General features: G+C 36.5%; 1 protein-coding gene across 2 annotated transcripts in view; it reads left to right on the top strand.

Moving 5' to 3' along the window:
• The window catches only part of WDR72 (WD repeat domain 72), a 118,298-nt gene extending 93,084 nt beyond the window's left edge, over positions 1 to 25,214 (top strand). For both annotated transcript variants that reach the window (XM_064456439.1, XM_064456440.1), the window contains 2 exons: positions 17,679 to 17,777; positions 23,597 to 25,214. In XM_064456439.1, the coding sequence (XP_064312509.1) occupies positions 17,679 to 17,777; positions 23,597 to 23,652 (155 nt within the window). In that variant the 3' untranslated portion in view covers positions 23,653 to 25,214. The remainder of the gene's footprint in view (positions 1 to 17,678; positions 17,778 to 23,596) is intronic.
• Positions 25,215 to 27,600: the final 2,386 nt, after the last annotated feature.

The following is a 27,600-nucleotide window of genomic DNA, read 5'->3' as shown; positions in this document are numbered from 1 at the left end:
GCACTAAGATTTAGAAGCTGGGTTCACTAACAATGAGTTTAATTGGTTTCTACACACAGTACTGAAGTCCCAAAATTGTATTCCAGGCACATGCTTGACTCAGAGAAAAATTGGGACAGATTATGTAGAGGCAATGTGTAATTCCCCTTGCAAAGTCCTCACAAGTGCAGAGGGGGGATGTGTGGTCAAGGCAATCCCTTACTCTAGCTACCCTAGCTATTGGCTGCTGCAAGGTTTTTAGAGGCAGTGATAAATTTGAGAGTAGTCATCTGACTTGCCTTAATCAGTACTGATTAAAAAGATCTAAATGGCTCCTGGCAGCCCCTGGATCAGAAGGATACGGATGCTCTCTGCCTAGTGGTATGCTAGTTACCACTGTGGAGGTAAATTCTACCTATCAATGTCAGGGGTAACATTTCAGTCAAAAGTTGTACAGTGGCACTTAGAAAAGCTGGTACACTGTGAAGATAGAAGAATGTAAATAGCACTGCAAATATTACAAAGTTATTATGTAGATTGATTGTGGGGCCTTTTGGGGAGATCTTTTTCTCTTCTGTTGACTCCCTTTGAAAAGATATGGCATAAATAGAAGTGAGCTTAAAAATAGGCAAGAAAAATTAACACTCTTCTGTATAAGTTTTATTTTAAAATTTAGTTAGTTTAAAGGGGAGATAAATAGGAAAGGTTGTTGTAGTGGTATATAAAATTACAAATTGTTTGGCAAAAGTAAATCAACCACTCATTCCTTATCCTTTCTCATAATTCAAGAACATGCAGACATGCAGTTAAACTGAAAGTGTGATGCCTTAAAAAGCTTAAAAGAAAATGTTTCTTCATGATACCTAACAATACCTATATTGCCCTTCAATGAAATTAGGCAGCATTTTTCTTCCAACTCCATCAAATGTTGGAAGTTTGAGTTCTTAAACACCAGTTGCTATGTAAGTTAAAATTAACTTATGCAAAGTAATACAGAATTAAATAGAACACAATAACTTTTCTGTGGAGTTTTTAATGTACCCTTCAGACTTCAGTGTCTAGAGGTCATCCTCTATAAAAGTAATTATGGTGGCTTTAAAAAGTCATAGAAAAGGTCCTACAGCTTTTGTAGTTGCTGTAGCTAATTGTATCCACAGGGGAGTATTTAGATATCAGGAGAACCTGAGCAGTTACCGCTCCTTACAAATTAGATCTCAAAACATCGCCAAAAATGGTATTTAGAAATTTGGCCTTACATTTCTAATTCATGCAGAATGTAAGCAAACATGTGGATACAAGCAGCTGTAGCATACATGAGGAATGAGATGGCAGTTTATGGAGCTCAGACCCAGCACCCAGGGTGAAGACAAAACACAGCATTTCCAAGGTCTGGAATGGAGTAGCGACCCTAGGCCACTTGCACAGTGAAATCTAACTGTGGGTGAGAGAATTAGTTCTAGTATGCTGCCGTTTCCTTGTCCTGAACCATCTACTTTGTAACTCTGAGTGAAACTGTTGATGAATGATCAGGATAAAATAGTTCTTGGTCTTGCATGCTCTAGGCTTGTCTTTTACTCACTGAGGAAGGGATACATTAGCTTGTATTTAAAATAAATGTGAACTTATCTTAAAAGAAATTTTTTTTGATTTGTATTAAATGAGGTGCCAAACAAATGCACTATCAAAGTATATAACTTTGAAGTACATCCACTGAATGGGAACCATATAAATGTGGTAAGAAAAGACCTTAAAGGAAATGTTAGTTGCGTATTATATTTTGTGGTGAAAGGCCATCTAGGAGAAACAGTAAAATAATTGCTGTAGTGAGGATTACAAAGTATGTCATATTATACTTCACAGTAAATATCACTTTAATTTTTTATGGCAGAGATTATTTGTAAGTTTAACTGCTATGCAGTGTATAAAATAAATGTCACTGGATCTAAAACCCTTATCTAGGAAGCTCATTAGTTGAGCTGTCTGTGTCTGTATATCTGCCATCAGCATCTGGTGAGAGGTCTGCTGCTGACCCTGCCAGACTTGGGTCATGAGGTCAGCAGGTCTCATTTATTATTCAAAATTGCTTTCTGACCTTTTATCAGCTAGGTCAAAGAATGCTGCATTCTCCTTGGTTGAATTTTATAGTGAAATCAGTATCATGCACAGATAATATAATTACGAATTTGTGTGAATCTCATCCCTCTCCAAAAATGTACTCACTTTGAGGTTGATGAAGTTCGAAGAGTTGCTTGTACAAATGCATGTATGCTTCAAGACTATGTGTATACCTTGTCATCCTTGTGAAATAACACATGTAGCTTCACGTCTAATTCATGCTTCAAATTGTGCATCTACTTTCCACTGTTGTGGTGCTGAAACAGCTAAAGGCAGAGCAGATTTCCACAGTTAACAGACAATCTCCCATTTTCACCGCTCCCATTCCTTTGAATAGATTCATTTTCACTATTTATATATTCAATATACATATTCAATACATTTTCAGTAGGAACTATATCTCCCTTTCAGCTGCACACATGTAACCGTTGAATATAGGTGAACTTACAAGAATTGTGACGCAAGAAAAGCTAATAAATATGAAGATGGTTTTCTTGGAGATTGTAACAGATTCTGGAAAGAAAAAACACTGACAGTCTAGAATACTTTTAAAGTATTTTCTGATTACAGGTGTGATCTGGAGCTAGGAGATCACTGGCCAGCATGATTCCAGTCCCAAACAGAATCAAGAAGGACCCTGGCAAAAATAACAAAGAACTGATGGTTTGAAATTTTTGTTTTATGGTGAATAAATAGGAAGCATAAATAACATCACAATAAGAAACATATTTTTGGAATTTTAGAACACTAAGCTTTGAAGATAAATTAGCCATCAGATCTTAACAAGCCATACTACAGTATGGAAAATTGTAAACTGTAAATGGCAGATTGATTCTTAAAGGGACCTGTGCAGTCCAGCATTATTCCTCTGGAATGATTTCATCCTTTTTAAAAGAAGGAGCTAAAGGTCACATTAGCCTTGCCCTTGAAGCAGATAATATGAGATGCCAGCTTGTGCTTTCTGACACTGCATATGATTAATAACCTTGACATAGTAATAAACAAATAACCTATATTATCGTTTATAAGCACAGTGAAGTGTTAATGTGATATATATTTCAACAATATATTGTGAATATACAGCTTTCATAGAAACTGATTTCCTCTAGTAATTTGTAGTAAATTTACAGTTTGTTAAATGTTGCTGTAAAATGCATATGCTTTAAGTAACAGAATAAAGTATACATATCTGAAATATGGTCAACCATATATACATAAACTAAGTACTTTAAACAAGCACTGAATTAAAATTCTGGGGAAAGAAACCCAAACTCTGAATATGTGTACTCATAGAGGTAGTGAAACTGTTGTGAATAGTTCATTTTTAGTGTTTCAAATACCTGTAGTCAATCATATTTCTAAGTGTAGCTCTGTCATAAATCAGTATTTAGTTATTCTTTTTTGGTATTTCCAGTAGCAGAAGAAAATGATTGTGGACTGGTAAGATATCAAGGTGTACATAATGTTTGGTTGGAACCAGGTATTTTCTTCTAAGTGTGGGAAGCTGGGAGTCCAGTTTTTGTGGGGAGAATTATAACATGGTGCAGTAGTCTTTGCAAACTTCTTAGCTTTATGAACATTTGTGTACTCTTTATAGCCCTCTTGATGCCACATTAATGTGTTTTGTGGTTGAAGTTTTTAAACTGAAAATTAAACAAATCTATTGGATATTAATGAAATGTAGGCTAATATTATAGGATAGTATTTGTCCCTGTTTGAAGTTTGAAGTACAGGGTTCTTCTTGTCCATAAGTAATGTATGTATCTTGCATGTATCCTGTAATTTAATACATATTTTTCATTTGCTTTTAACTATACACCATGCTCTCAAACAAGTAATCTATTTCTTGAGCTGTGTTGAGATTTCTCAGTATTCTTTCTGAATCTTTTAGAGACATCTCTATGTACTGTTACGTGAGTTAACCACAGGTCCTGCTCCAGCCTTTATTATTACACAAACTCTGTTATAATCATGGTACAATAAATATTCACCATATGTGAAAGTTTGAGAAACACCTTCCATCTTAACACTTACAAAACATCCTAGCACATATCCTAGTGCACTTTATGAAGTGAAAAAAGGTATTTGTCATTCTTCCTTCGCATATTATGAACATCATGTGTCCGTGAAAGACACTTTGCAGGAGAGATAAAGGATACGTTTCATAGTATCTTAAAAATGTTTCAAAGGTTCTAAAATTTAGTTTGGAGAAATGTTTGGAATGGCATGCTGCTGCTGTAGATGAAGGAAACTAAGACTGTTAGTTAGAAGTCAAAAGCAAATAGCCAATAATACTGCAGAGATTAAATGAGAAGTAAAACATGTAGAAAACAGTAGTAAGATTAATGAAAAAAGCTTTATCTTCCTCTTTTAACAAATATTTAACTGCTCAGAGACTGACATATCTTTACACTGTTCATCATTATTCCTATCCTTAAGTAAAGTGCTAGAACTAAACGAACAAAAGAGAAAGGACAATCCCTCTGTTGTCTTTACATTGAGTGTTAAGTGAAACTTCTTTAAGAAGTGAAGAGTAAAGGAAGGGAAATTAATATGCATCCAAAAGAGTGCGTAGTCCCAAAGAAACTAATAAAAATTCTGCTCTTTTGTGGGTGCATTGTAAAAATAAAAAATAAGACAACAAGGAAAGCAAGCTATGACTATGCATTTGCACTCAAGAGCTGTCTTCACGAGCTAAAACAAACCAAGTGATTGGTTATTCTTAACTACATTTTCACTCTGCTTTCGCTCTGAATGACTGAGTGATTCCCTTGGAATGGAGCCTGAACTGGCAGCTGTGAATGCAACTATAAAAGTGTCAGATAGATACAGATAATGTGTTTTATAATAATACAATATGTTAACACTGCTGTGATCCTAATTTTGTAAATCTGAATTTAACTCTTCACATTGATAGAACTATCTTTAGCCTTTCTGTTTTTTCCTAGGGCCAAAGAGTGTCTCTAAGTAAATTAACAAACCTATGTAATAAATGCCTTACACAAAGAGTAAATTTGTTTGAATACTCTTGAAGTCAATAGGCTGCATGCAGCGTAGCTATTCTTTCATATACTGCCACAAGAATTCTTACAGTTCTGTAGCAATGTAAAAATGTGAAGTGGAGCTCTCTTGGCACAGGCAGGCTATTCCCCTCTGGAAAAAGCATTGGGCTATGGGAGCAGTTTATAGCTAGAAGCTCACCTACATTTGTCGTTTGGCTGTGATAAAGGATGTGCAAAGACTCGGGTGCCTATGAGCCTCTGTGGGCTTTGTGCATATAATTAATCATTGAAATCAGGTATACTGCTGTGCTGCAGCTATGTAGTCTTGAATCATTGGACTAAGAAGGCTGAGGCTTCATTTTGGAGCTGAGAGTTTATTTGGTTTATTTTGGAAAAGGTTAGGCAGGTTCTAGATCGCCGGTTATATTCTGGTGAAATTGACCTTGTCTTCTGCTCTTTTGAATGTAGTTATGGAAAGTCATCTTACTTCTGCATTATCTGTTCTAATCTTTTTTACATATCCATTAGAATTTCTACACTGCTTGCTTCATCTCAGCCACCTTGGCCAAACTCAGGTTGTGGTAAATCAAGAGCAGCTCTATTGCTATTTATAAAAATGCACCTAGTTAACACAGAGATGCCCTCGGTGCCCTGAGCAGGCAGTAAGCATTCTGTGATTTATTTTACAAGAATGCTGTGTTCTCTGTTACTTATGCTACAGTCATTGCACTGTGCTTTTGAAACTACAGTCAAGGTTCTGCTGCACATTTGTACCTTTTTTGTACGGGAGCCCATTTCTACTTCACTCATCTCACAAGCTGGAGCGCAACCTCCTGAACTGGCAGTTTTGTTTCCTGAAACACTAAATTTGTTTTTATGCTTCTATATGTAGAGGGATGTATATGACTGTCCCTAGATTCACCTCTGATTGTACAGACAAGCTGGTAGTTGAAAGCGCATAGAGGCAGAAATGAATCAACCACTAAAAGAGAAGAATAACAAGAATACAATTTGAAGTACCTGCAGGAGACAGGTAGGACACTTCCATATGGAATTTCTTGTTGAGGACTGCATCATTTCCAAATAGTCAGTGTATGCCTACCTTTTCTATGCATGAATGGATGTGTACAAAAAAACCAATAACCTGGAACAGGTAGATTTCAGAATACCTAAATAAAGATATTCCACATACTTTTGACCAGGTATATTGTAAAAAGCAATAGAAATTTTGCTTTCAGAATTAACAAGAAATTAATCACCAGACATCAATGAAAAATCAAATTCTAACCAGTGACTTGGCTGCCACGATACTACAGCTCGTGAATGTAATCTTGTTTTACCAACCTTCATAATTTTGTGGCAAATCTTACAGTATCTTGAGTGTTTATTTTTTGAAACTCCCAGTTCTTATGGCAAAATTATAATATTGAAGTATTAACTGTTATTAAAAGCAAAAGAAAGCCAGAGAAAATGATGTCTTCCTGAGGAATAAAGGCTCAACACCCAAAAAAAGACTAACACTTAAAAAAACAAGTGAAAAAGAACCTAAATATACCTGGGTTGTTTTTTTTTGAAACGTCATACTTCTGAAGACTTGAGTCTTATGTTGAAAGTGGGCAGTACCAAAACTGATGGCAAACTACTTTTAAAGTTTGACTTCATTCAGCAGCATGCTCCTGTTACATTTGACCAACCTTATTTAAGCAAAATGCAGTCAATTTGACATTTTAAAAAATCCTGCCACTTCTCTATCTAGATTTTCTGCCTCATACTCTTATGTAGCATTTGAATGCACCAAAGAGAGCATGGAAGAACTTACACTTGTGTTACTCCATGGGTCTTCATCCCCTCAATGGTGCTCAACTCAGGTAAGAAGGTGGTCTTTTACCATGTTCACCTATCAACAGCAGATCGTCTGCATCTTTTGGAACTATGTTTTTTAGTTCCTCACATATATGGTGTCACACAGCCTCTGAACCAGAGAGATACTTGTCAGCCACCTCCTTCGATGCTCATCTTCTTCGAAGTCCCTGTAGTGTCTTTTACCTGTTTATTACCCATCTCAAAGTGGAGGGTCCAGGCTTTTTTGTCCACTTACAGCTACATCTTGCTGATGGCCTGAAGAATAAAGTCGAGCATAGGCGAATGGAGTGAAGGTGCAGTATTAGACAGGGGCGATCTTTTACCCACTAAGTACTTCACAGCTCCATGCTTATCTACTCAGTTGAGGGAGTGTCACATTCTTTTTGTGGAGAAATATCCTGTGGTGCTTAAGGGGGGAGAGTCTGTTTCCCAAACCTGTGTCTGTTTTGTCGTAACTGAAACAGATGGTCCAAGTTCATTACAGTATAATTATGTATCACTCATCAGTTCCACAGTGCATCTTTCTGATACTTATACATATCAATAAATATTGCTTATTAATTCACAGAATAGCAAAATTCAGATTTTGTTCTCAATTGCATCAGGTGCCTTAAAATTAATCTAGAATTATACTTCTGTATCACAGCCCAGAATCATTGCCCATAGATTTCTTGCTACACAAAAAAGGGCAGCAACTCCTAGTAACTGGTGTTTTGGAAGAAAATACAAAATTATATAAATTTTTCAGATGCTAGTTTGCTGCCCTAAACACCAAGTCACTACAAATCTTAACAATGTAACTGAAAATTATTAATTAAATCCTGTGCAGTCAAGAATCATGCATAATGTAAGACAGCTACTGCAAACAGTTCGCTCCTGATCATTTAAATTTCCTTCTTGCTCTTACTGACATGAGGAGCCTGTATTTGAAGTAGTTCCTGATGAGATTTTGCTTTTACATCCTTGGAGAATGTTCTTGTGCATATTTATAGGACAAATTAGAAGGATTACATAAGCATTTTTTTTCTTTTATTGTATGTATTATCTGTAATAATTTAAAAAATACATACCTTGGCACTTTATGATCACATATGCGCACCTCAAAAATCTTCTGACTGTATGGAAAATAAGTGGCCTAATGCTCTAAGCCTTCAAGTAATAATACTATGATTGGGCCATGTGCATGAGATAGACACTTTTAAATTCAACATGCAATTTAATCTGAAAAATAGGATTTCCGTATTTTCTATAAACTTTTATGAAGAGGATTTTAGTAAGCAGCCCACTCTGTAGGACAGTGTTTTTTCTATAGTACTGTCATGTTAGCAGTGAGAATGGATAGGTTACTACATTTGCACTGCTAATGTTCAAAAAGGCAATTTGTTTAAAGGACACAGACAGAGGAAGGAGGAAGTGGACTTCACAAATTAAAAACTGCATGGCAGTTTCACTGCAAACAGTCTACTAGTCATACAGTACTATCCAATTAATCCATTACTCTTAGAAGAGGAATCCCTATATATCCAGGTACAATCCTTGCTAGATATCTGGTCACAATTGTAGGCTTTTAGGATTACAAAGTAACATAATAAAGGATAATGATCAAAAATTAAGCACACCAACACAGAATGGGTTAACTGGGCCTGCCATGTGCACTAGAAGGCAGCAGTCTGTTAGGTTTAAAGTGAGATTAAGGAGTTGTGTAACCTGCAATTATGCTGTTTTTCGTTAAAAAAATAAGATGATTGGGCTCAGTAGGGCCTTTCCTTATATTTGCCTCTGTTTAATTGGATTGGGAACTGCTTAAACATCTTTGAGTTGGAGCTTATAAGAAGATGATCCCAGCTGTTTTTCAAAGCTTAAGACAGCAGGCAGACAACATGATCATGTCAAGACTCACACTAAAGCCTTAATCCTACTTTTTCATCAACTACAGCTCAGTCTTTAACCTCCTAAGTACTAAATGTGCTTTGGATCTCTCACAATACATTTGCTGTCAAATATTGTCTAATAATATTAATTTTTGCTTCCTTTCTGAGAAGGACTTTAAAGAATAGTCTCTGTCTATCTGAATTTGGAGAGCTATAGTGTAAGCCTGTATTTTGAGTTCTTTTAAAAATACAATTTATAAGCTTGCACCTATTGAAGTCTGTTATTCTCTATGGAGGTGAGGAATTGCATTGACCTGTACCTCACCTTGTTGTAACATAAAACCCAGTGTGTCGGTAACTATTTTTTATTGTACATGTATTACTAGATTGAATATAGTTTTATTTTCAATAGGAAAGAAATGGCAACAGCTTTAGATTTATTCAAGTCTTTTTCACCAAAAGAAGTTTTCCAGATTCCTAGCCTCAAAACTTGCTAACCAGAGCATTATTTAGTTTGATAATCCTGGAGTTGCATATAGATTAAATGTTCTAATGAGTTTTTCCTGCATCTGTTAACAGTATCCATGCAATGCAATAACTCTTCTCCTCAGTCCCTCTCCCCTCTCCCCTCCTTTTCCCGTCTTTTATTGTTTTCTTTTTCTCTCACCCCTCCCCTCCTTTTCCCTTCTTTTATTTTTTTCTTTTTTTCTCCCCTCTTCTCTCCTTTTCCCTTCCTTTGTCGGGTAGTACTCCGATTTGTCCTAGTGACACAGGGCTGCCAGCAGGAAAGCAAGCATAGTTAATGCTCAGCTGCTCAAACCAGTCAAGCAAGCTAGCACGTCCCAGCTGTGCTACTTGATGTTTTTTGATTGCACCTAGTCCTCAATCTGTGAACTGTTTTCTGGAGTTAGATTCATCAAGCTCTGCTGCTTTAAAAACTCATGCAGGCAGGCATCCTAGGATATGCCATTATAAGCTGCTGCCAGGGGATCTTCTAGGAGATAAATGGAATCTGTGTGAAGTAAATTAGTGTGAACCAGTCAATCTGTGTGTCAGCCTTGAGCCACATCCACGGGTAACTAGCTTGCTGACTGAAAAGTCCACTGTCTTTTTGCCGATCAGAGGTCTCAGACACCAGGAAGCAGTCCTATTCAACATTAGTTTCTTGGAAGAATGCCTGTTTGACCAGCTAGTGAAACTCTTCAGTATATAGTACTGTACTTCCTGGGTTTACTTATTGCTTACAATTGAACTGAAAATCTTTTAAAGTCAGATAACATTTTAACAGTAGGGAGCATCACAGAAATGTCTTGGAAATAAGTACTTCCACTTTGGTACAGCGGCCATTCAGCAGAGTCATGCTGTGCTGCAGTTGGCTTTACCTCCTTATCAGTAATACACCTTCAAGGCAATAATGCAAATAATAACAATAATCTAGCCAGAAGAGGTTAATAAATAGGCTCTGTGTATATTTTTTTCCCATGGATTAAGCTATTTGGACAGCTTTGATCGAGAGAAGGGAAGAGTAGGCAAGCTGTAACATTCACGTTAGGCAAAGGGATATGTCAGTGTCATAACTGTGCTGCACACTTTTGTTTCATTTTGGTTTTAAAAGCAAATTGAGGCAATCTACAGCTAGAATTCCTCTGTAGAAATGGACTGAACCAGAATCCTCTGAAAGTTCCCTGATTAATTATTTTAGACTCAAATACCAAATCAATCTACTGTCAAGAAATTAGTGTCAATACTGTCAACAATGCAATTTTTAAAATACAAAACATTCTTTCTTTGTTGTTTTTTTAGAAGCTACTGACACACTGATATGTGGTTGTATCTGCAATATGTACTCTCCCACACCGTTGATCCAATGTGCAGAAACCAGGGGGAATTTGCTAAATATTTTTAGAAAATTGGACAGGTGAGGAGATTCTATATACTTTAATTAGAAAAAGAAACAAATTATCTAGTAACTACCAGAACTGAAATTTGGCCTTCTTTACTAATTCCTGTAAAAATTGTTTTTCTGTTGCCTCCCAGTTACTGGCTGAAAAAAAATGAGAGAGGGATAAATAATGTTGATCAAATGTGATCAAATTATCGAGTCTTACCCCATGTTTCATTGAAACATATACTACCACACATTTAGGGAAATTGGAAAAAAGAGAACATCAAGCCAGAGAGGACATCAAGAAGAAAAAACAGTGTATTATGATAGAAGAATTAATTAAAGGCAGTTTGGGGTTACTTTTTCCTTTTTTAAATCCTCCTAAGTTTTACAGAAGCATATGCTTCAGAGCTGTGCAGTAAACATCGTGTGGGATTTTATGGGAAAGTGTTTTATTTGTTGCAGCAGAACCCACTGAGACAAATTTAACTAGTTAGGTGTTTTATTATATATACTACACAGAATACATGGACAGATTCTGATATAAATCATAACTAAGATCAAGACAACTGCTTTAAAATTGAGTGAATGTTTCATTGCACTAATGAAACAAAAATGGGATGTCCTTTGAGAGCATAATTTGTTACATGCCATTATATTTTAGTTCAGAGAAGTAGGGAAGTCCCTCTGGGTGAATAAAACTTCAAGGTATATTGGGAAAAGAATAACTGAATTTTTCAGTTTTCCTGTCTGGAGTAATGCTGTCCTCATAGGTATTGGGAGGAAGGAAAATGGAGTTTCAGGAGCTTTTTAAATTAAAATATGTAAAAATCTTAAAAGAAATTTCACACTTATAGAAGGAAAAATGTTCTTCAATTGCAATTCACGTAGCAAGTAGAATGAGCTTCATTTCCATGTGACTTCACAGAGGGTAAGAGCAAGCTCAGGCTTCCCCAGGTGCATGGGGTTTGTATTTCTGCAAACTGAGCTCTGCAATGTAATATTAGGTCCTACTTCTGCATTCAATGTAATGGATTTAAATTACTGTAGCTTCCAGTTTGACATGTTCCATACCAGCTTATTTCAAGGGCAGTTCCAACTTCCACATGCTGCAGCATTCACTTTAGAATAATAATACACTTCTCCAGGTTAATTTCTTAATATCTCTTTTTAAAATTAAAATGTAATGAAAAGTGGGCCAATGTGATATTTAATCATCAAAAGATAACAACTAACTATTCTCAATTAAATGGCAACTACGTACATCAGTGCAGGTTTTTTTAAATTACACTAAAAATTATGAAATGGCCAGCAACTGATGTCTTCTGTCAGTGAGATGAATTGGTGGTTTATATGGCCTGAGAAATGGTCTGGGAAAAAAAATAGGGCTCAATTCAATAAGGACAAGAGCAAGGATCTAGACTGAGGTAGGATTAATCTTCTGAAAAGAGGCAGGATGGGGAAGGAATAGCAAGGTAACAGTTTCTCAGAAAAGAATCTGGATCACAAGCTGAGCGTGAGTCAACAGTGTTCATGCTGTGGCAACAAAGGCAAACACCATGCCAGGCTCTGTAAATAGGAGTATCACCTGCAAAACCTGTGAAGTAATCATTGTGCTGTACTCAACACTGGTGCCATCAAGGGCACATCCCCAGCCTACCTGACTCCGTGCCTGCTGGCACGCAGCTAAGCGGGGAGTGCTATCACTGTAGTGGCATGATGCGTGCTTCATACTGGTTGGTGTAACTTTATTATCTGATTTTTCTCTTTCTAGATGATTGTGGTGAGTCCTGCTAATATTTCACTTGCCAATTTCTGAATGTTTTCTGCATTTCCTATAATGTTAGTGATCTAATCGTATCATTTTTGGTTGGCATCAAAATATATGGAAAAAGCTAAGTAGGATAGTAATCCTCAATCTGGAAGAGAGATGGCTGAAAGGGGATGAAACAAAGGACTGTTCAATCACAAGCATCATGGAGAGACTGTGCAGGGCTCACACATATGCCTTTTCTCATACAAGAACAAGTTTCATATTAAGCTGATAGGGACTTGTGCAAACAAACAAAAGGAGATGCCTCCCTATGCAGTAAAACAAGGGAGCTTGCCATGTTAAGGCAAATTACAGTGTGGGATGTTAAGGATGCAAAAATTCTACATGTTTAAGGGAAAACTGGAGAAGTTTGTGGAACAGAAATCCACTGTCAGTTATTAAATGTAAAAAGAAAAATTTTTTGGAATTGCATGAGTTTCAAATTGGAGTTTAGGAGAAACTTCTAGAGAAGTATTACTGGATGGTTGTTGGACTCTGATGATATTTGGTCTCAGCAAGTAGAGCTGTTCATATGCTTTTTATGATAACTATGAAATGTGCTTGTCAAAATAGTACTCAAGATATTTATTGCCCAGCTCTCCATCAGGCGTCTTAGGTATAATGCAGTAAGTGCCTGTAGATCCCATAAACCCCAGAAGTGGCACTGGAGCACAATTGTTTTATCCAGTTACGAAAATTAAAAAAAAAACAACCCACAGTGTTTTGTTTTCCTTTACAGGTTTTTTCATGCCGTTTTATTTAGATTCTGGTTGCTTTGTGTTCTGTATTGGACCTTAAATATATTTATCACCTATAGCCTATCTTGGCTAATATTTTTGACTGAAAAATTATTTTTGTTGCCCTATCCGCTTGTTTTGAATGACAAATAAGTTCTTGTTTTCTCTACAGACAGACTGTCTTTAAGTTACTAATCCACTTTATCAATGACAAAAGCATTTTATCAGAAAACACTAACTGGTTTATTCACCTAGGTTATGCAAGCTTCTTCCTCCAATGTGTCTGCCCTCTGAAAATTGCTATGCAGAGCAGGTTATTCAGACTTTAGTGTGTGATATTTCCAGGGTGTAACAAGGTTTTTCACAGTTTAAACAGAATTTGTAGAATTAAATTATAGTGATGAGTTGTTGCTGTAATTAGTGATTAGTGTATATTCACAAAGAACAGCCTATCATTTCACAGTTCGCTCACACAAAGACTGTTCTTTCATAGACTGATCATAGATCAGTCTGTGAACTCTTTTGGAAATAATTTGTTTTTGTTTTGTAGAATTTGAAATATTTTGAAATTATTTACATAAATGTTGCATTGAATACTATGATCGTATGACATTCTCTTGCTATTCTAAATTCCATACCTATTTTTAACATCTTTTTCTGTTTCAACAATGTAAGAGAATGGGTATCAACTTCAGTAAACAACTTTAAGATCTTATTAAGATGTAGCAGAAAAAATTACTACAATTCTCAAGATGGATCCTGTACAATGAAGATTTATGTCATTTTTATATGCTAAGTTCAGGGTCATTTGCCTCAATGAAATCTGTCCTTTTACCTTACTTTCATGCTAACAAATGTAATTTCTACTGCCTATGTAATAATTGAAATTACATTGCACTGAATAGAATGAAAATATGATTGAAGTTACTATATCAGAAATTGTTGTTTCTTAACTTTTTCTCTGGTAGATTTGGGGCTCAATTATACTCTAGACATTTACATCACTTTGGCTACACAAATTAGCTTTCAAATGGAAGCAAAAGTAATTTTAAGGTCCATTTAAACCCAAAGTACAACAGAGTATCCTCAGAATGAATAAAGATCACACTGTTTATGTTTAAATAACTTAAATTCCATCAGCATCCTAGGTATAAGCAATTCAGAACAATATTTCCTCTATTGACGTTTGAACATAAAATCCTATACCCCTAAGGGAAAATACAGTAAAGCGTTAAGAATTTTTTTGTGCATGTGATTACATAATGCCATTTTTTCACTTTCACTCTTTATTTGGGCCAGACTGTGCTTTCCTTATTTTTAACTTTTCAGTTCCCTTTGTTCTTCCTCTTCAAATTGAGCATATAACATGATGTTTTAAAAAAGAAAGAGCTAAAGGTCTCTGCCCAGGTCCCTTTCTTGCTCACTGCATGCACTTCTTACGTAACTTCATAAACTAGGGTATTGTGAAATTTATTTGCCTGAGTTTTGTCTAGGGAGGTGTGTGCACTTCTGAGAAAGTGACAAGGCTGATACACATCCCTCGCTCACACCAGTGACCCGATCCGAGTCTGTCCCAGCCTGTCTCATGGTTTTCTGAAATATGCACTTTCCTCCCTTCACACTTTCCTGCTGAACCTCATTTTCTGACAGCTTTTTATGCAAGTTGTCTAGAGGTTGCCTTCTCTGTCCCTGTGAAAACCCTTTCCATCGCTTTCCTCTCCCTTTAAACAGTTCCCAATGACTCCTTGCCACCAACTCTTAGTGCAAGTGTTTCTTCATTGGTTTTTGTCATTTGTCAGCCATATCAGCTCTGCCTGTGATCCCCTTTTTCTCATTTTTGTCTTTCTTGACATTCAATTTCTCCATTCTCTCCCAAATCTCTGCAAGCTTTACCCAAGCACATCAACTGGACATCCTCCTGCTTTGTCCAAGGACCTTGGCAGCCTGTCTCGGTTTCTTTCTTGTTCACTTCACACCTTCCTTCTGATGTCTCTCATCTGTGTATGGACCTGCTTCTAGCTGTCTTTTATTCATTATGTTCTGAGTTAATTCAGTTCTCGGCTGACTCTGCTACCATCACTAAAACTACTGCTCAGCTCTGCTTTGTTGTAAAATCAAGCAGGTTAGTTTAAATTATATGACTTATGCTGACATGACCTGGACAGAGGGAGTGCACTTGAACAGGCTTGTCTTAGTCCCGTTCAAGAGCAATTACAGCACAGACTTCCAGCAAGGGAAGTACCTGCCATCTCCTAACTGGGACTGACGCTTGGTGCTGTGAATGCATCTCCCCTCCTTGATTCACTATGAGTTCTTTACTGGGTGACAATACACCATTCATTTTGAAAAGCTGATTATGAATTTTTGGTAACTGCTGTGTCTTTTAAAGAGGACAGCTTTTGTGATTTTTCTCTTTCTCTGCAGAGACATAGCCGTACTTTTTGTTTTCTCCTTTTTATCACTGTATATTCTGTTCATAATTTTCCTATTGCTCTACTTCAGAGTGGTTCTGACTTTTAAATTCATGCAGCTGTAATGACTATCACTCAGCACAGTGAAGCTGACTGCTTGTTGGGAAGAGCTGTTTTAGAAAGAATGTTCTAATAAATTTGGCACAAACCAATGTGTTTTGAAAATATAATATGCACGCTTCTTTTTCCAATTTTTATTTTTTGAAGTGGGAATTTTGGCCTTCAATTAATGTACCTGAAAATTATTAAAATATTGTAAAAATCAGAGAAAAGCACAAATGTATCTGAAGACATTTTTTCCTGCACATATCATAGCATTTTCATGGGTGAACAATAACTTTTGTTGTTTATTGTAAGCTGTTTTTCAGTGTCAACTAACCTCATGCAGATTATCATGTCAAAATTTCCATGGCAGAGACAAGAACTAAAACTCCTCTTCATGTGGATAAATTGACCACTGATACAAGTCTACTGGCTTTTTGTAAGCTAAAAAATTTTAACTAGTGTCCCTGCTCTGCCTGGGCAGGATTTTATATACTGATTAGTTGTCATCCAAGGCAGATTTTTTAAGTAAAATTTACCGGCTTTTATTTTTTTCCAGGTGAAATGCATGGTGTCACTGTCATAGATTTCATTATTTATTATGCTTTAATATTGCATTTTCAAGGATCTAATTCCACAGTTGTACTGAAGCCCTGATTGCTTCAAACAGACTCTGTGTAGATGCAAGATGATGGAACCTTTTGGTGACCTGGGATCAATAGCTGCAAACCGATAGAAAGTGAAGAAGACCACTGAAGTGGAATATGTGTCTTTTGAGCTATTCCCATCTGAATAATGCCCTGAGGCCTTGTTGATTCACTCATAATTTTGGAAAATTTAAATGGGTGTTTAAATTAGGTAATCCTTCAGCAAATACTCATTTGGGGGGAAAAAAAAACATCAAAAGCTATAAGGGGACAAATTTCTTGTTTTGAAAGCAGGAGAAATCTACGCTGACATTGTATATAGCCATTGGTATCCCTATCCACATAGAAGTTTGGAGACTTGCTTGGTTTTCTAGATATTAGAAAAAATTCTTTTCCAGTCACCACTATTTTCCTAAGAAATGGGATCAGCTAGGAGTTTTAATGGGACTGAAAAATTGAGATCTAGTTTACTGTGCTATTCTATAACATATAGTTTAACAATTGTACTTTATCTTCTAACTGTATTTGTGGCTCCATATGGAGATATGGAGCAGAAGAGAGGGAAATGGACATTGACAAGGGAAATGCCTCTCTTTTTTTCAGGAAAACTTAGGTGGGATTTGTTCAAAAGCCAAATGAATTCAAAAGTCATATGCAGACAAATAATTGTTTCCATGAAAATATTTTCCTTCTCTGAAATGAAAGTGTTTTTAGCAACTAAGTAAAAGGAGAAATCAAATTTGGTAATCTCTAAACTGCAATTCACCCTGGTTTTTACTGCACTTTGGAATTATCGCTGATTTTATTACAGCTTGTTATATACAACATATTTTCATCTTAAAACAAAAACTATTTCTCTCCATGGTGAATGACTCTAGTAATTACAAAACCACCTAATTGATCTTTTATATTGTTTACTGGCTTCTTTGGTGAAACAGACAAGTGTGTTTTATGGCTTCTAAATTATTTTAGTATTTTAGGATTCTAGAAGAAAAAACTATTTTTTTGCTTCAGAGGAATCACATGTAAGCCAATACCTCAAACTTCTCCCTGAATGAATTCTTATCTATAGATTTTTCAACTATGCTATGGTTGCATATAAGTACTTTGAGTTTCTCTTTTATTTCAATCTATTATTTGTGTTTACAAATTATGTCTTCCACATTGAAAGCTCTGCAGAGAAATCAGGAAGTGTTTGTTTCTGAATACATTACATTTCTCCCTCCCCCTGTCTTTATTCTTTATTGCTCCAGTCAGTGCGCTGAAGCATGACAAGAGCTCAAACTCGGCAAACTTCCAAGATGTGGAGGATACGCCTGACAGATGTGTCTTGGAAGAGTCTGAGAGTCCAGGTGAGAGGCATTTAAAGACAGTCACCAAGTATCAAGTGATAAATCTGACACAGCTTTTGGGTCTGTAAAGAAAGCACATTGTAATGCTGTTTTCTTTTTAGCAGCTGCAATGTCAAATTAATGGTCACCTCCAGGGGTCACAGTGTGGAGCTGTTATCCTTTCCCCTTTCATCAAGAATTCAGGTCTTAGAAAGGATAAAGGCTTTATGACCAAAAAGAAAGCTGACACTACTGGTTCATTATAATTAGTTTTGGACTATGCGGCTTACTTAATATATGTACAGTGTCTGACCCTTTGAAGGTAGCATAATATTATGAAAAATTAGAAGGACTGTATATACTGCAGTCGAATGTAGCAGTGGACATTCAAACACTGTATCTCTGGAGGAAAGCAAATTGGTAGCATTAAATAGCTTGATTCTTTTCTTTAAATCAGCTCACAATCATTTCATTTTAATGGCTCTTAACATTGATTCAGCTAAATACAGGAACATCCATAAAGTGTATTCTTTTTGGTGACTAAAATATTTATCTTCATGTAGTTTCATTATCTTTCTCGTTATGGAACATCTACAAAATTTATTAAATTAATCCCAAAGGGAAACAAATATAAAGTGTATCAAGTCACAGCTAATTAAAAACTTTCTGTGCGACTAAGTACTAAGATCTTTTAAGCAAACTGTGAGCTTGACCCATGTACACCATATACGTAACCTGCGCATAGTCCTCATTAGTGAAAGAGTTAAACATCTTTCTTCACTTGGTATTTTCCTTCCCTGCTTTATCTGGTTTCTACGTACCCTCTTGCATCTTTGTGTGCTCATCCGTGTATCATATTTTTGATTCATCGTCTCTGTGGCCTGTCAGCTTAGTTAAGAGATTTCCAAATCTTGCAGCCTGTGCTGACAGGGTCAGCTGCCAACAGTCCCCTGATCTTTCCCCAAGGAACACTGCTGAGATTTAATTTTCAGTCAAAGGGTGCAGTATGAAATCCATGTCAGGTCCCCTAAGTCATCTCAGAACCCAGATAGGACCCATGTCTGGAGGATTATATTTCAGCACACTTCACTCCTCCAAGATTCCTTGGGAGTACAACTGCTGTCATATACCCCATTTGAACTACATTCTCTTTTCATCTTTTCCACAGAAATGAACACCAGTATATGTTAGAATAATTGAAACCAATGAATTGTAATCCATATTAATTTTAAAGCCACGAAGTCTTGGACTCAATGCTCTATGGCAGAAACCAGCATGAGATTTAAAAAGAAATAGATAATCTACTTGAGAAGGAGCCAAGTTTAATTCCTTATGGCACCTGCAATTTGTGGTTCATGGCACCTCCTTCAGAAACTGGCTATAGTCCCTTCAACAATGATTATGGGCAAAAATGTGGATTGTCCAAGTTCTGATCTGTTCTGAAGTGAGAAAAGAAAAAGGTGGCACTAAAGTGTTCAGGTGAGAATTAATGTACCTTAAAAATAACATTAATTTTCATCTTATATTAATTCTGTGTGGCAAAGTGTACGTGTTCGGACAGGAACTTGAATATCCAATTTTGCCCTCTGCGTATCTATATGAAGTACTGGAAAGAAAAATGCCTGTCAGGAGGTGAATATTGACTGGCAAAAGTACATGTTGATAAAGCATCTAAACTTAAAAACTGAGTTCCATTTGGTCCATCTGACATCATTAAACTAGTAATAAACAATGAATTACTCTGGCTTTTGTTTCTCGCCATTCCTGCATTTTAAGACATCTTGTCTTATAGGTCTGAAAACCTCAGGAGATTTCACTACTGGTCTCACTGCTTTCCACTGAGAATTTGTGGCTTGGTTGTCATGGAGACATCGTATTTCTCCAAGAATTGCTCATATTGATCCGTGGACAGGCGTAAATGGCCAGGCGAATGTGAGGAGTAAAGGGGGTTGGGCAGTAGTATAAAATGACCAGAGGTTATGGGTCGGAAATAAGCTCATAGCAGACACTTAGGTAAAGAGAAAGAAACAGTTTTATTTTGTTTCAGGATTTCGGTTTTGCACTTTATGCCATTGTCTTCTTTCACTATAGACTGAAAGAAACTTGTTAGTCACTTGTCATGTCAGATCTTTGGTGCTTGTCCTGACACAGCTGTCAGCCTTCCAGCTCTGTGCAGTTCAGGGACACACAACAAAGAGCTAGGAACATGAATTATTTATTGCTCCTTGTGTGGATGAAATTCTGTGATAAGAAATTAAGACACTTCTGACAGAAGTGCTTGTTTGAAAGGAAAGATTTGGTAACACAATACGTTTACTTAAAACTTCTTTTTAGTAGCAAACATTGAAACGATAATATGACATTCAGTTGGCTATGATTTTCTCTAGTATTTCTCAGGTGCTTTAACTCTGAATTGTATTTTGGATCTGAGAGTGCCTGGGAGGTCAACATTTGGTTTGGTGAGACCCATGACTTTAGAGTCTCTCACATGTATTCAAAGTCTGGGCAAACTTACAAACTTCATTTATAAGTTTTTATTAAAAAGTCTGTATATGTGTTTTGCACAGCATCTTGCACTTCACTTACAACATGTTGTCATCTGTGCAAAAGTGATGTTAAGAAATATATTGATTTTATTGTCTCTTCTGATGAGGAAAAGGTGAAAATATGACAATACACCTGCAAGGAATTCCTGCTTTCCCAGAAAGGGTTCTTTATTACAACTTCTACCAGAATCAGAAGGCTATAACAGTTAACAGGCATATCTGTGCATTGCATTTTCTAATGGTAAAAGATGCTGCCTCTAACCTTGACTTTAGACTGAGACTTATTTTCAAAGTGATCTTAATTTTCCAAAATCATGTAAAGCTTACTCTGCTTATTTTGCTTTCGCATTTTCTGTGTGTTTGTACATGTTCTCACTGCTCTGGATGTGGGCCTCCAGCAACTGTAGAAAAAGGCATATACTCAGATGAATAGCAGGAATCCATTTGACTACCCAAGACACCAATCTGAGATTTACCTGTGATTCCTTGTGTTCAATGTGTGGTCTGAACTACTTTCAGATAGGTAATGAAACCCCACAACCTGCACTTTTCTCTTGGATAATTCACAGCAAATGCTTTTCACATGTGATGGACACAGGTAAATATCAGACTGCAGTCTCTTGTCTAAGTGAAATGGATTTTAGTTGCTCCCTTCATGTGCCTACAAGCTGCCATTATCTGTGATAGTGGCTTGTGTCTATTTTAGCCCACACACAGGGGATATGCTGTCTTCTCTCCCAGATGCCTAATAGTAGGTTTATCACTGCCATTTTCCCCACGTGCTGAGGACTACTTCTTTTTGACATGCAAAGCCTTGGCTTTTCAAACTTGCCTCTGCTCTAGCCTTGAACATCATAATCAGATGAGAGTTACAACAGCTTTTTGTAGAACTTGACTTTTAATCATATCAACCCCCCGTAAAGAATTCACTATCCCTTAGAGTGCTTCTTTAATATAAATAAATATTCCCAGCACTGTTTTCCATTTTATCAGACAAATTTCCCACATTTAGAGAAACTGAGAAAAAGGCTGAAGCTGAGTGAAAAATGGATGTGTAAGTTAGACTTCTAGGTCTGAGCTATTCACACAAGTTCTCTTGTACAAACAGTAGTGGAAAATTCACACCTCCAGAGGGCATATCATCTTGTCCAAATGGAGTTGCTTGACATGAGTTTTAAGGGGATTGAAAATGCTCTGAATTTTGTCAGTCAAAATCTAAGAGGAATGTAGCAGGACTTGACACAATTTGAGGTGTCTTAGCTTTCATATGTGGTGCAGTCCCACTAAGGAGGGCTCTGCAGTATAGCTCTTATGAGAAAAAGGAGTAGATTTGGGCTGAAGTCACAAGAAGTTGTGTAGGCATAGATGCCCCTTGCCTCTTATTTCCCCCAACAGAGATATGGCAGTAGCTTCGTCAATAGTCTATTCCTTTACTTGTTAATAGAGGAAAATTGAGCCTCACTAATGGAAGCTTAAGTTGGAAGCTGTAGATGGAAACTACAGGGTGGTTTTTATCTTTTGAATGAGAACTGTGTAAATGGTAAGAACCCTACATGGTCTTCAGTAGCCAGACAGTCTCTGCCTGAGTCAATTGGTTCCTTCTGCAGCTCATGATCTCTCTCCCAAAGACATTATCCATATTAAATTCCTCCCACTTCATTTTTTGATTTTTCAGGACAGGATGTGTATTCTGGGTGTATAACAGATAATAGTGAAAATCTGAGCAGTTTTCACAGTCTTGCTTAGTTGCTTGTCCTGGATAGACTTTGGCACAGAGATAGGAAAGACCTCTGACTGTCCCTGAAACACAGTCTGTGAGAGACAGAGCTGCAGCAAATAGAAATGAGAATAAGCACATGTATCAAGAACAACAGATTCTTATTATCCACAATGTGGTTAAAAATACAGCACTAAAATTGTGACTATCTTATTATCAGGCAAGTTCTAATTATTCTATCGAATATTCACTTATCAGCTCTGAGTTCCATCCACTGGAGAGTGTGTTATTTAAATATCAGCACTGTGTCACCTATGTGGCTGTTGATCAGTAAACAGACAGAATGTAATTGTAAATATTCAGTAAATTTCCAATTATGAGGCACCCTAGAAAAGCATGATTTTCTGTATTTGCATCATCATGAAAAGTAGGTAGCAGTAAATGAGGACTGATTCAGGAATGGAGTGCTGGAGATTGTTTATGATGATGATGCATGAGGCAGGAAGAGGATGCAATGTAGGCACAGCCAGTCATCACAGGCACTGATAGCCCATACTGCTCAGCAACTGTGTATAAAATGTTAGTGCCAAGGAATTATTCCAGGAAGATTTTCTGGAATTTCTAATGTAGGCACACATGAATCTGTAAGAATTTCACTGCAGTAGATGTAGTCTTGCATCCTGTCAGCATTCTGGGTTACTATTATCATGACCTGTAGTTTTTGTTTTGGTTTTTTTTTTTAAATAGTAAATCAAACTCTAAAACCAGAAGACTACATAGTGGACATCAAGAAAGTGTGTATCTCTTGGTGTCTATGACACAGATAGGAAGATGATAGGTATGATAAATATGCAAGATATCCATTAGACTGGGAAAGAATAGTGTGTGCTTCTTTCTCGATGTTCTGTACTCATGAAAGGTGTTGTATCTGTTTAAGCAGTGTTTCTAATAAAAGTCATATTTAAAATTCAGGTTGTAACTATTACCATACATCAAATAAGAAGAAATCATGAATGTAAAAACTGATGATTGAGAGAGCTTTTCTGTGGAATTCTAATAAGCCATGACAGAATTAAAATATAACACCTTATTAGCATAACTTCCTATTGCTTCTGTTTATAGCTATTGTAGGATTAGTTCCGCTAAAAGGAAATATATATAATTTGAAAATAATATTTGTAGAGGAAACATAAACAACCTGTTAATTTAAATCAGACATTATCTTTCTGCTGATCCACCGGAATGTTTTCCTTTAAAACAAAAAAGGAAGAAGAAAGACAAGGCTGTTCAGGAGAAAAGTTTTGAGGAATGCCGTCATTCTCTTGAGCTGTTTTGGGTTCCATGTTGTTTCTTGTAGTATAGCAATGATAACGTAAACAGACTTCTGGAGGTAGATTTGTGATATTTTTTAACACTAGCATGTTGGTGCTAAAAGTTTTCATTCCATTACAAAAATAATAGAGTTTATTATTCTATAAAAAGATAGTAAAATAACTTATTTTTTAAAAACAAAATCTTGCCTATTACCTCAAACTGTAAAATCACTAAGCCAGATTCTTTTCCCATTTCTTTTCCAGATGACATGAAGCCACATCCCTGGATATCTAAGGTGTGCTCCTGTAAGGTGTGTTAAAAAACCCTGCTAGCCGGAAGAATTAGAAGATGCACAAGAACAGCCAAGAAATAGGACATGTGTGGCATGGACATGAAATGGCTTGTTGTATTTATTATTGTATACCTTTAACAATTCATTTGCAGAAGCTACCTACCGTGAGATCAGCTTCTTTTTGCTGATTTATTGACTTCAATTCACACTTCTATCACAAATGGATTTACATTTTATCAATTAAATTTAGATAGTTCTAATATAGAAAATATAAACTTTTAGATGTTTTTCACTAGTTTAGGCAGCGATCCCTAATCTTACATCTTTGACCATAAAACATTTTTGTCAATTTTAATATTCTTTTACATATATCAAATTTAATTTTTTCTTTCTCTTTGTTTCTGACTTTTATTAGAAATAACATTTTAAGACTGAGCAAAACTAAGTGCATTTGAAATAATTAGAAAATTTGCGTTTAAAGGAAAATGCACATTTTGTATTAAACATGGAATATTTAGAAACTACTAAAATATAAAGAATGCTGTGTGCACAGGGCAGCATGGAAAATTGATTATAAAACTGGTCATGTCTAGGATGTAAATGTTCATTTTCTATAAAAACTGCAAATACTGTCATCTGTAGAAATGAGGTACCAATATGTAGTTGGAGAAGCCCAGTGGAGTCCTCTTCTGAAATCACATACTTCATTGGATTTGTGCTCATTGGGAAAAACAGCTATACGTTTTTGTGTTTTAAAAAATATGTCATTATGTTTGGAGAATATTTGCAGCTTATTAGGCTCATTTGTTGCCTAACATTCTGGGGGATTTGTTCTGGTTTGACAAAGAATGGCCACTCAGAGCAGTAAGCTCACTTTCTATATTACCAATAGTTGGAGTGCTATGGCAAAGGGACTTGAGGATGTGCTTTTCTGGATCTGTATCTGGAAATCATGATCTGATGTTATCCTTCCTGATTGTCAATTTGCCATAAGCTGCCTTTATTAGGAGACTAAAGACTTCTTCAGTGTGGAGAAAGAGTCTCTGGCAATGAATGTCTGTCTTACTTGTGGAGAAATGTCATGGCTGCAGGAGTGACAAAACAGGTTTCTGTTCCCATACTATGGCTTGAATTTGATTAGGCGTGAAACCTTTCTTCTGCTTTTTTAATAGTCCATATCTAAGTGCAGTGAATGGCAGCCAAGCTTCAGAGTATTATTTCAGTTTTTGTTCAACTAAAGAATGTCTCATGAAAATAGGCTGCAATCTAGAGAAGATAAAGGTGTTCAATATTATTCTTCTGTAATTGTAAATACCATGCAGAAGAAAATGACATCTTTTAACAGCAAAGTCACTGGTTTTTACACATTTGGTATTTTTCAGAACTTTCCTTATTCTTAGAAGACAATTTCCTATCTAAAACTTATCTTTTCTCTATATAAGCTTGTATTTGAAATGCAGTGACTGAACAGTGTGGATGTTGAGTGTTATAGCTTCATTCTTTCACTTATTGTGTTGGATGTCTGGAATATTTTCATTGACTTATTTATACTTGTACAGCACAACTGAGAGCAAAACATGTCTTCTATTCTTCTATGACATATATTGTAGGGGAATAGACAGGGATCGGCGACCGGAAGATCACGGGATGTAACGGAAAGATAGACTCCTCCCCATAGGAGTGGCAGGAACAGGAACCGCAAGAGCTATATAAGCGTGTGACGCAGCCAAATAAACGGACATTTTGTATCCATCATGTTGATGTCTGTGCATCACTGTCCCCAGGGCGGGCAGAGCCCTGTGTCCCGGAGGTATGCGGCCCAAGATAAGTTCTCCCGTAGAAGCGTACAGCTACAATATATTCTCTTCTTCTATGGTTAAATCAGTTGCAAACATCAAGAAGGTAAAAATAAAATGGCAAATATAACTACAGGAACCTAGTAACACACAGTAACCTTGCAGACAGTGAAACAAATGGAAAATGAAGGATGGACCTTGCTATCTCCTTTGCCACACATCCTTGTCAAAAGTCACCTCTAGTTTGCTGCAGTAGTCATCCATTGGCATTGAAAAGTCCATTTCCCTTCACGACAAATATTACTGCTTTGCATCAGCATCTGCTCACTTGAGCCAGCTCTGTTCTTAGTGTCAGGGTAACAAATCTCCTTAAAACTATTTCTGCTAGGTATTTTAAAAACCAATGTGTTCAAAGAGGTCTCATAGCTCAAGGAATTGGCATTATCCATAACAGCCTACTGCTGTAGTAGCAATTACATTTGTGCAACACAATATTTGATTGCTTGCCTTTAATTCTGCAAAGCAGTGCACTTTAGCAGACTGCCAATACAGACAGCCCTTTAGAATGGTTTGGGCAGTGATGATTGGTGTTTGGTGCATGCTTATGCGTGCTTTGTGCTAATTGTAATTACAATATCAGTAAGGTAAGACAGGAACTTTTTTTATTAGGTACATTTATTTCCCAGTAAAGAAAATGTATTTCCCATGTGGTTTTGGATGTCTTTCAAACAACTAACTTTACAGTATATGCTCAAGATGAACTCTTGCTTAGAACAATCTTTTTGCATCAAAGTGATAATTTTAGAGCTATACACAAAAATACATATTAAACTCCTGCAATTGTTTCTTGTAAGCCATAACTGAAGAAACATTTCCGTACTAATGCAGTGTGATGTACCACATGCTTATAGAGACTGATTTGACAACAAAGTTGCAAGGTAATTAAGAATATATTTTTCTTTTGTGTTGCACTGAAGGAATCCTGTCAAAATATGCTAATAGTATTTGTCTAATTTTTAGATATGAGGTGAAAATTAATGAATGCCTAAACTGCATAAGGAGCAAGGTCTTTTTATTTTTTTTACTTCCATCCAGAAATCACTGGGTCCAATAAACCGTATGGCTCAAGTTGTGGTTTCATAGTTTTAAGCAGTATTAGGACAGCCTGCCACTAAACAGGGCAATTTCTCCCCACTCCAGCCATATGCTTCTATGTCTCTTCACTTATGTTTGTGCTAGTGCTTGTATGATGAGGACATGTCAAGACAAGCACTGGCCTCAGTGCAAAGAGCAGAGGAGGAACAAGCAAGCCAGGGTAGAAAGAAGACAAGAGATATCATGTAGGTGTGGGACAACCCACACATACTTCAGCATTATCTCAGCATGAAATTGGAGTTTTAGGGTGTTATATGCAGGGGGCTTTCTTTGAAATAGATTTGCAGCTTTCAAATCCCATAGGCATTTTTTACATTATGTGTATAATTCATTATATCATTACAAAAAAATTAAAAGGGGAAGTTACCGGTCCTTTAGCATAAGACCAAACCAAAACTCATTGATGTCTCTTTGATTTGTGGGATTTTGAGTTTTCCAAATGATTCATACTTGCTAAATGGTCACTGACCTTGATTCCTCCCTGGAAACATCCCTGAACTTTGAACTGTTCATTTATGGCTCCAAATCCAAACATTATAATTTGAAATCTCTTCTGCTATTTAGATATTTTAAATTTGATCATTGAAATAAACTACTTCCATTTCTGGGTTGTATCTTGTTCAGCAATGCTCTACCCCAATCCAGTGAAAGATGTTCTGAAAGCAAATTGGCATAGAACTTGAAATATATATATATGATTCAGTTTTCTTTTAAAAAAAAAAAAGAGGCACTTTAACAAAACACTATGTAATAGGGCTACAAGCTCCAGACAGCACTAGAAATCTAGCAAGGGAAATGATTTTGCAAGTTGGACTGACCTGAAGTGTTGAAAATTTGGAAAAGAATGTGCAGGTGCAATAAGCAGCATCACTTCTCTCCAGGCTTTTACTCCTTTTGAAGGAGCATGTTCTCTGAGGGCAGACTAGGGCAGTGAGCTGGAGCACAAATCTAAAGTCAGTGTGCCAATGCTGAATAGCTAGCAAGCATGCACAATCCTGATGGGGGATCTGTGAAGACAAAGTCC

The sequence above is a fragment of the Phalacrocorax carbo genome, chromosome 7, assembly GCF_963921805.1.
Source record: "Phalacrocorax carbo chromosome 7, bPhaCar2.1, whole genome shotgun sequence".
Classification (NCBI taxonomy): domain Eukaryota; kingdom Metazoa; phylum Chordata; class Aves; order Suliformes; family Phalacrocoracidae; genus Phalacrocorax; species Phalacrocorax carbo.
Note: the sequence above shows the minus strand (reverse complement) of the source record. Positions and strands in the feature narration are given on the sequence as shown.